Consider the following 10,000-nt stretch of genomic DNA (forward strand, 5'->3'; position numbering starts at 1 on the left):
TGGCGGCGTTCGCTTACGGATTGAACCGGAACCCCGTGCCTTACACAACCCATAAATCAGAGCTCGCAACACGCCACTCGATCACTCTTCTCTCGGTCTGCCTGTTCCTCTCAGTAGTGTGCTCCGTCCGTGCACATTTCTTGTCTATTGCTTCGTCGTCGGTTTGACCATTCCTTTGGCCATGGAGCAACGGGATTTGCGTGTTCGGATTCGTTTCCCACGACCGGCACTCCTTGTCTGGCGATCGCGGTTCGCGGCCCAAAATTTGGATACAATTTAACCTTGGAGAATTGGAGAGACACACGATGACGACTCTCTTCGACAAATAGACCTGATTTCTATTCGTACTACGCGTCGAAAAAGGCTCCACGGGAGGAAATAAAAAAAAATGCGCCGAGAGCTAAACACACAAACCGTGACACACCGTGCCGAGTGCTCGCGTTCCGACTAACGTGCTCGCAGTGCCCCAGGTCAGGTGGAGCCGTGTAAAATCGCCCCACCACCACCTTGGACGCGAGCGAGCTTTCACCGTTTTCTGTGCGTTCACTAGCAACCACCACCAACCACCCACCACCCACCAACGGGGCCAGATCGGTCCAACATCATCTGGAGCCGGTTTTGCTGGCCCAGATGGTGGGGGAGAAACACGACGTGCACGACGCAACTCACACCACAATGGTCACTGAGATCGGGGGCTTAAGCTGCGACACAGGCAAGCAAGCGCCTCCTCTGCATACATATGGAGGTGATGGAGCGATCTCGCGGGCGCGAAACAACGGGGTCTCTCTTGTGGGGCTCATGCTCTGGTATGGCGTCACAATCGGAGATCGACATGTGATTTGCACCGCCCCACCTCTGCGTCTGTCGTTTGATGTCCCACGAATTTCGGGCGCAAGCACGACAGCCCTTTCACAATAATCACCAACAGTATAGTAGCTGCTGAATCGCTTTTTGATGAATGCCGAACGGTTGGTACGTGCGTTACTAAGCGACTACCGCGGTGACCACGATCACACACAGGAAAGGAATTTAAATTTTCTTCCTTTTCGATCAAAATTCAATGCTTTAAAATGGGAAGCAGCTACAGCACACGTGCATTTGCCGAGAAATGTAAGAAAACTGGTCCGCTATCACACTGGAAGTGCAACAGCACAATATGGCATACCCAAGGCCTGTCGAGCGCACCCTCGCTAAAACATACTGAAGGTTGTAATGTAAAATGGAGGGTAGTAAGGCGCTACAATATCACGAATTGCACGACGGCATTGCATTGGTGGGAATGAACCACACGTTACACACGCAATCAAGCAGAACAAGCGCCAAAGGTGTGCGGCTTCGTCGTACACATCGTTGTCGAGCAGAGGAAGGTTTAGTTCGAGGCCAGTAACAACACATCGCGTATTGGTAGCGTACTCAAATCCTTTTCGCAGAACTGGACTAGTATTTGCGCACATTCCTAGTTCCAGGTGATGATCTTGAGCCAAACACTACTTATCACAGGGAACTACTGCAGTGCACCCCATCTTCTTGTGCAAATCTACTTAAGCCACACTTTCGCCTCTTATCATTTCCAGCAAAACTATTCCTCCTCACACAATCTCTCACAAAGCAGCCTCTCGTCGTCTTGTGGTATTTGCTCCCAGGTCTCATAATTCCGGTGCCTCGAATGGGGAGGGCAACGGTGTGTCAATACACATTCAAAATTCGTTATCAGCCGAACGGCGAGCACGCGACCTGACCTACAGTTTGTCGCGGGCCGGCGGGGCAAAGGAAGAACCATGGTCATTAATACGTTTTGTGCCTATCGCACCCTCGATCCTCCTGCCTATAGCAACACGTATTCAACGAGCGCCAAATGCGGGGTAGAGGATCGCAAACTGGGCGCAAAACGAAACAGGATCTAAATGTCAAACCACAAAGCGATCGGTTGCATCCTGCGCGACGACGTGCGTGTCCTTGACATGGGCGATCGATAGCACCACCTGAGGCCGGTGTTCCATGGCTTATACATCAAGTACTCTTCTCGAGGGCTCTTCTAGGGCAAGAGGATGGGGATTTCGTTAAAGACAGGGTTTCACAACATTCGTTCACTTCTGGTTCGCTAAAATAGAATTTTAAGAAATGGTTTTTACCCGATTACATCGCTGGCATTGTTGATAAGCAGTGCGTACTGAAAGCTATCCCGGCCATTGCCACCACCAGCACCAGCACCTGATTGGTGGGGTGATGGTTTGCTGATGTTCTTCAAGAAATTCATCTTGCTCCACTTCACTGGCCAGCTGTTGCGCACTGATCTTGAACTGTTTCACTTCGGCATTATTTAATCCCCTGTTTTTTGTTCACCAACTCGCCTGCCAGGGCACACTAACTGCCAGGTGGACTGACTGTACCTACTACTCTAGGGTAAACATAGGGGTTAACTGCGACACGATCGCACACGCGCATCGAATAGAGGGTACCGCAGCAACCTTCATCTACGATCGCCGCGCTCCAACAGACTACCATAAGTGAAACGAACCGGGTAAGGCCGAAGCCAAGCCGCGTGCGATGAGCGGACCCAGGCGCGCACAGGCGCGAATTCCAGCACAGTACAGTGGCCGCCCGCCGGCAATACTACTTAAATGCGCCCCACAGATAAGGCGTCGGTAGTGTTGGTAGTCGTTTATGTCTCTCCACGATCAGATCATTCTACTGCTCGCTCATCGCGGTTTAATCTCTCTCCGCGGATGCCGAATGGAATCGTGAGAGCATATTTCTGGTCTCTGAGCTTGCTGAGAGATTGAGACGGTTGGTGTCGTTGAGTATGATTAATAGTATTTTTGCTTTTAAATGCGGAGCAGTACCTACAAGCTTTGCGAGTAAGCACGTGGGATAAGTCGAGAGGGTACGAAGAGGGGGTGTAAGGTTCATAATCGTGATCGTGTAGTTTTATTGTCCATCTGCGCTATCGAGGCAAACCAGTAAACCAGAAGCAAGACTTTTTCATTCTTTTTTACCAAATTTAATTTGTTTTAAAACAAAACAATCTTGAAAATGAATCCAACATTGTTTACTATGATCAAAGCAAGGACAACGTATTAATTTTAAAATTCGGTGCCTTAGCCTACTTGGCTCGTGGTCGTTACTCACACAATTATTACACAACGATCAATATTCACAATATGCTTCCACGAATAATAGCATAATGCTTCTTTGTTTTAATGTATGTTAAGCGTAGGGCAGTTGATGTTAAAATAAAATGTATCATCTGCACATCACCGATTTGATTGCCTTTCTTTAGGTGCCTAAAATTGACCCCTTTCCATAGCACAGTTCATTCAACTCTTCGCTGTGCCTAATAGCTAGACCATAGACCACATTGACTCGGAGCGGGAGGCTGCCCGCCCCAATCGCACGATAACACGCGACCGATTGAAAGCCATCTAGCATGGAATCGAATGCTGATAAGCATCCGCCCAGTGACAGTCCGCCCACTGCGTTCGCCTGTACCGCTCACATCACGTCGTCACAGGCAACTAGCCCAATCGCTGGTGACGCGGTGACGAGTAGCGGTGAGGACTGCAGTTCGTACGATAACCGTTCGTTGATTGGTTGACAATGGTACAATTAAGCGTGTCGTGATGTCGTCGTCATCGCTTTTTCCTTGGAAGCAGCATATGGGAGCTGCTCCACCCAAAATGACCTTAGCTCAGCAAAATCGAAGCACGTCCCGGAGCGCGGTTCTCGGTGACGTAGGCTACTTACACAGATTTCCCTATCCGGTCGCTGGTATCACGGCTTGGCGAAGCATGCTGGCTACCACCGCTGGAGGAAGATACTTCTTTGTTCGAGGTACCTAAAATAGAACGGAACGGAGTCGGAGAGATGAGTTTGCGTTTCGCACTGCGGCGCAACAACCCGGGCATCATCTGTTGCATGTCGGATGCATCCACCAGTCGACGCGGACGTACCGTCTGATAACACGTTGTCCCCAATGGTAGCCATCTCGCGTGGGCGTTCGTCGTTCTGCTGCATCCTAGTAGGTGCGGTTCTTCTTTGGGGCGCACGGCGCCCGTTTGTGCCGTTTGTTTCTTTCCCTTTTTTTGTGCTTCGTTTTGTTTGTTTGCTGGCGAGTTTCAAGCACCCGGCCAGGCCGCGCAGACACCTCTTCAGTATATTACACAATCGTCGTCGTCGTATAGTAGGCTACGCACCCGGCAACCACCGATGCGAGGGCGTCAAGGACCTACATACGATATGCTTCCGGAAGGGGGGCGGCTCCTGCTGCTGCTCCTGCTGATCACGCATATGGTGGCGCTCGATGCGCTGGCGGATCGCACAATCTAGAGAGATGCTGGTTTGGGGCCGAGTTGTACACACGCGTCGATATCACGGGCCCAAGCAATCCGCACCACATTGCACACTTATGGTCTCGGCGTTCTAGAACGGCTTCCTCTTTTCGATTTCCCGTTTCAATTGTGATGTTGCGAGCTCCCCATTTCGGCGCCCCCCCAAAAATTTTGTTTTGTTTTTCGTCCGCCGTCCGCTCTCCTCGAATACCACAGGTCGAAAACGGCAATCCACTCGAATCCGGCAAGGCTCGCATTTGCTGCCTGTGTCGAACAGTATTTCGAACAGTGGCTCCAGGTTTATACGGTCGCGTTCGATTCGCGTGTCCGCCTCCCTCTCTCGCTCTCGCTCTTCGCCGTCAACCGTCATCATCATCATCGTCGTCGTGTGTTGTCATCAAGCATTTTCCAGGCGTGAAAAGTGACTCGATTCGCTGGAATTATGTAGCAGCGCTAGCGCGAACGCAAGCAACCCACGGAACTGTACGTGCGTGAACAAGTTCGGAGGCGGGTACGGGTGGCGGCGGTCTCGGAAAACGGCGTCCAAAATCGACTCATCATCATCATCATCGACCGTCGCGGTGCTCTCGCACTCGTTCGTTCGCTCTTGGCTTTCCCAACAATGGCGACCACCGCACCGCCACCGGGACCGATCCGCTTCGGAGCCACCACCAGCACCAGCAACACCAGCGGAGGCTTCCGGTTGTTGATGGACGACCCCAGTGCCTAGCCCCTCGATCCGAGCGACGCGCTTTTACCCCACCACCACCACCAGTCGGTCAACAGCGGATCGAAAACGCGCAGATCCTAGGCGTCCATATCGAGAAGAAGAAGAGGAAGAAGTGTCCGATCGTGGCTGGCGTGCCTCAACAGTTAGCGGCAGCGACGGCGGAGCACCCGATAACACGCGGGCGGGGTAGAGGGCGCACGGAACGAGGATGTTCGATCGAAAACGCGGGGACGAAAAGTTTTCCATTACGCCCCACTCCCCCCCCCCCCCCCTCCCGTTCTGAAATTGTGAAATCCTTTTCGGTCGCGGAACTAGATTCTAGAGCTTGTTATCTGTTGTACGCGTATGTGTTTGTGTGTATGTGTGTACAGTGAATAAGTTACCGTGACAAAACAGGGAACAGAGAAGAAGCCTCCGGTGATCTGCGTTTCAGCGGAAGGAGAAGAAACCAAAAAAAGAAAAACGAAGCAAACACGGGCATGCTGCGATCATCGTAGTGCCCCGCGCGGTGAAAACGAAGGAAAACTTGCGTTTGGTGTGTTTAGCACGGTGCGCGGTTTGTCGCAGGATTCCGGAAGATTCAAGGGCAAACCGGAAGCCCACCGTGGTGCACCACACCCGGACCACACCCCACACGCGCCAGGTTGGTGGGGCGGAAAAGCAGACCCTCGACTCGACGGTTGGAGGCGCCCGTTTGTTGATTAATTAATTACCCTAAGGTTGTAGGTGTGTTATTGGTGTTGGTTGGCGAAGGAAGAAGGAAACGCTAGAACGGAGTAGTTGGCCAGCAGCACCGGTTTGAACCGGAAACTAAGCGGGCATCATGGATCCGGAACAGATTCTGTTGGATAGCAACGACTTTGATGACGGTTCCGATTACGGTGACTACGATTTCATGCAGGATCAGGATGCGCTGTCGATGAGTGCACCACTCGGTAAGTCCGTTTTCCCTTTCCTTTTTTTTTTGTTGGCTTTTTGCGCTTATCGTGGGTCCAAGTAGCTTCACACGGTTGCATGCTGGTTGTGTAGAAGAGGTCTGGACGGTGCTAGACGGTAACAAAGGGGGTAGGGGGGAGTAGCGAGTTCGGGAATGAGGTTCGGTTGCGTGCTAATACGTTTTCGACAGACATCCGGGATTCCGGGCGGCGGGACACCGATACCACATCCTCTTTTTTTATGTTTCTAAAAGATTGATTAGATATTAGCTTAAAATTGTGACTAATGACGTCATCGTGATGTGATTCTTCTTTAATTATGTTTTGCTCCTGTTCCACTGAAACTGAAAGAATCGATCGTGGGACCACCCACTTTTCCGGCATGATGTTTTCACCTTGATGTAAAAGCATGATAATGTATGTGAAACATGTTTGCTTTAAATTATTTTTTTTTAAATTAAATGTTGTAGTATAATCGTTGCAATCCGGGAAAAAATTTGTGACTTACACCTTCACGATGAAAATACCCAGTATCCCAGGTCCCCGGCCATGATGTCCCTTTAAAATTCTCCTTCACAACACACAGCGACAGACGAGCGACAATACAGGGATTCCCTTCCAGGGGGTCCGTTTCTGTTCCGTTCGGTGATGATTTTTCTATTCCCACCTTTTCCGTTCTGTAACCCTCTCTGTTTAATTTCCGTTTTTTTTTGTTAAGTTTCTCATTCTATTTCGGTTGCGGTGCAGCTACTTTGACCGGATGCGCGATTTCGCGTGTCGCCGGTTCCTCATCACTTTATGATTTTTCTAAAATTCACGCTTTTTTGCCTCGCATTTTTACAGACCAGACCAGTAGAGAACACTGACCCCCTAGTGCGATTGTGTGCTAGCTATGCCTACCCTATCTACCAATTACTTCGCTACTACAGCCGTACTCTATAGTTTGTAGCGTTAGTAGCAGCAGCAACAACAACAAAAAAAAATACAAATACACAACATACTAGAGCTAAACCATTATCCCTAAACACACCCATACACGTAGGGGCGCGTGCACCATCACAGCACACATTCATTAGAAAGATTCTAAAAACTTCCACTACACTACATCAAACTGTGCCTGCAAATCGGTTCCTTTATCCCGCTAAAAGATCCCCTTGCCGCCTTACTTCTGCGCAAGGGGCGCCAGTAGTAGAACGCTTAAGAGATCCTTAGAGAGAGAGGAAAAAAGAACAAAAAAGGATCGCACATCACGCGTAGTCCACGACGTGATCTTAGTAATCTTTGCAAATAGTGTTTGAATCTTGTGTGTTTTTGAGATAGCGATTCCGTAGTGTACACCTAAATTCTATTGTAATCTTGCTCAATCAACCATCACCTTCACCATCGTCATCATCATCATCATCATCATCACTACTTTTACTTCCGGCTTCCTTCCAATCCACCACAAACGTCACCGCGCTCGCTCGACTCCATCATAACCAACAACAACAACAACAACAACAACACCAACAACACGACCATCACCAGATGCCATTCTGGACCCATCGACCACGCCGATCTCGTGTCAATCGTCACCGATCGAGGAGTCCCTAGGAGGAGCACTTGATGGTGGAAATCTTGAAGAAGCGACGTCAGCGGCAGCACCACCACCACCACCCCCGGTCGTAGTTCGCCTGTCCACCGATTCTTCTTCTGCCCAACGCACCACGACGACGACGACAACGAGCAGCGTGGTGCAGCTAAAACCCAACACCCAAAAGCTTACCATTAAAACAGTGGTCCTTGGTTCATCGGCAACCAGCGCCAACACATCCGGCGTTGGCACAGGAAGCAGCACCGGTCGATCGTCAACGTCCTCGTCCACCTCATCGTCACCATCGTCCTCCTCGCCTTCACCGTCACTCGGTGGCGCTAGCATCCCCTCCTCGGCGTCACCGTCAGGTGGTGGCGTACGGTTTGGGCTCGGCGGTGGCAAACCGTCGGCCGCCGCCCTACGGCGAGGACCTGGACGGCCAAAGAAAGATTTCATTCCACTGCTAAAGATGTCGTCCTCGTCGACGAACAACGGTTCGGCCGCGGCTGCAAATACCGGCGGCAGCAGCAGCTTTACCTCCGGTGCAACGACGCTCGCCGGTGGTGCAACGACGATCATCAAGCTGACCAGTACGGGTGGAGGGCTAGCGGCCGCTCTGGCCGCTAGTGGCAACAACACCACCACCAGTGGCAGTTCACTGGCGACCGAAAGTAAAATCGTCAAGAGGTAATGTATACACCAGCAGCCGCGGTAGCGTTGCCGTGCCCCAATCCTCCTTCACCGTAGCTCCGTACAGTAACCATCTACCTCTCTCTCTCTCTCTCTCTCTTTATCTCCTTTCTCTCTCTTTCTCTTCCCCTTTCGTTCTATCATGTGCGTCCCAATCAATCCCCACATACACTCCGCGTCCACGTCGCCTACTCTAGATATAAGAATACTAATGTTGTTCGTGGTGGTATTCCTAAAAGGAAAGTGGAGCTGGCAGCGCTTACCATGCAGCAGGACGTTGGTGTCCATAGCAACAGCAGCAGCAGCAGCGGCAATAGTGGCACTACTGGTCCAGTGGCAGCAGTTTCTGCAGCAGTCTCACCGAACGGATCACAACCGACGGTGACGGTGCCGCTCGGATCACTGTTAGCTTCGCCAAGCGAGGAAACGGCACCGTCCGGTGCTGGTGGCGGCAGTACCACCGCCAACAGTTCCGTTGCATCGACACCGACCGCCGAGCTGGAGCTGGTGTCCGATCCGGCAACACTGATGCCACCTAACGCCGCCGCCGCCGCCGCCGCAGCCACCACCCCCGTCGACGATATGCCGTACTTTCCGGAGAAGTATCCCGGCAAGCTGTGCATCCTGTGCAATCTCGGTGAACGGAGCCAGCTCGGGCAGGGTGAGATGCAGCGCATCGAGATGACGATACCGGCCGACCAGCTGGCCTCGGCCCTGTCGTCGCAGGAGGAGAAAACACATTCCGTTGCTGCCGGTGGTAGTGAGTCGGGTGGTAACAGTCCCCGGACGATCACGAGCCTCGTGCCACCGTTTACGGCCAACAGTAAGCGTCAGAAGGGATCCAACAAGTGCAAGTAAGTAAACGAACGAACGAACGGAGGAACAACGCTCTCATTGGTATTCCTTTTCTTTCTTTTTCAGAAATCCGATCGCCAACGCAGAGTACACGGATGAGCTGGAAAAGATCGGCCATCTGGAGGCGCAAGATACGTCCTTCAACGATGGTGGTTTCTTCTACATTCACCGTTCCTGTGCGCTCTGGTCGTACGGTGTCGTGTGGAATCAGCTGAGCGGCAAGTTCAGCAACCTGGAGCTGGTCGTAGCGCAGAGCCTTAACCGAAGGTGCCACTTTTGTGCCCACTTCGGTGCCAGTTTATCGTGCAAGGTAAGCGTGCGCGATCGTTGCGCGACGGAAAAGGGGGTCTTAACTTATCTCCGTCTTCCTGCTTTTGCTAGATGTCCTGCCCGAAGTGGTACCATCTGCCGTGCGTCGCCGCATCCGGCGGCTTCCAGGTGATCCAGACGTACAACATCTTCTGCAAGGAGCATCTCGGACAAGTGCCTTTAGTGTGTGCGGAGGACATCAACTGCCGGCAGTGTTCGGCGTTGGGCGATGTCGGCAATCTGATCATATGCTCGCTGTGTGGCGATCACTACCATGGCACTTGCGTTGGGTTGGCGCAGTTACCGGGCGTCCGCACCGGTTGGCAGTGTAACTCGTGCAAAAAGTGCCAAATCTGCCGTGTACCTGATTCGTCCGAGGGCCGCTCGGTGGCGTGTGAGCTGTGTGACAAGATCTACCACGCCAGCTGCCTCCGTCCGATCATGACGTCGATACCGAAGTACGGCTGGAAGTGTCGCTGCTGTCGCGTCTGTTCGGACTGTGGTGCGCGTACGCCGGGGGCGGGCGCTTCGTCCCGCTGGCACTCGCACTATACGGTGTGTGACTCGTGCTATCAGCAGC

The 10,000-nt window shown here is 52.0% G+C and overlaps 2 protein-coding genes across 9 annotated transcripts in view; one reads left to right on the plus strand and one right to left on the minus strand.

Moving 5' to 3' along the window:
- Nucleotides 1-4,531, minus strand: part of LOC126577708 (copper-transporting ATPase 2) — an 11,169-nt gene extending 6,638 nt beyond the window's left edge. For 2 of the 4 annotated variants that reach the window (XM_050239540.1, XM_050239543.1), the window contains exons 1-2: nt 3,951-4,531; nt 3,745-3,835 (exon numbers count right to left, since the gene is read on the minus strand). In XM_050239540.1, coding sequence (XP_050095497.1) covers nt 3,745-3,835; nt 3,951-4,014 — 155 coding nt within the window. In that variant the 5' untranslated portion in view covers nt 4,015-4,531. Of the gene's footprint in view, nt 451-2,132; nt 2,485-3,744; nt 3,836-3,950 lie in introns of those variants that run through there. The other 2 variants (XM_050239541.1, XM_050239544.1) reach the window with 2 other exon arrangements.
- Nucleotides 4,532-4,735: 204 nt separating this feature from the next.
- Nucleotides 4,736-10,000, plus strand: part of LOC126578011 (uncharacterized) — a 32,282-nt gene continuing 27,017 nt past the window's right edge. For 2 of the 5 annotated variants that reach the window (XM_050240157.1, XM_050240159.1), the window contains exons 1-5: nt 4,736-5,993; nt 6,837-8,253; nt 8,454-9,110; nt 9,178-9,421; nt 9,493-10,000. The exon at nt 9,493-10,000 is cut by the window's right edge and continues 2,864 nt beyond it. In XM_050240157.1, coding sequence (XP_050096114.1) covers nt 8,036-8,253; nt 8,454-9,110; nt 9,178-9,421; nt 9,493-10,000 — 1,627 coding nt within the window. In that variant the 5' untranslated portion in view covers nt 4,736-5,993; nt 6,837-8,035. The remainder of the gene's footprint in view (nt 5,994-6,836; nt 8,254-8,453; nt 9,111-9,177; nt 9,422-9,492) is intronic. The other 3 variants (XM_050240162.1, XM_050240158.1, XM_050240161.1) reach the window with 3 other exon arrangements.

This window comes from Anopheles aquasalis, chromosome 3 (genome assembly GCF_943734665.1).
Source record: "Anopheles aquasalis chromosome 3, idAnoAquaMG_Q_19, whole genome shotgun sequence".
Classification (NCBI taxonomy): domain Eukaryota; kingdom Metazoa; phylum Arthropoda; class Insecta; order Diptera; family Culicidae; genus Anopheles; species Anopheles aquasalis.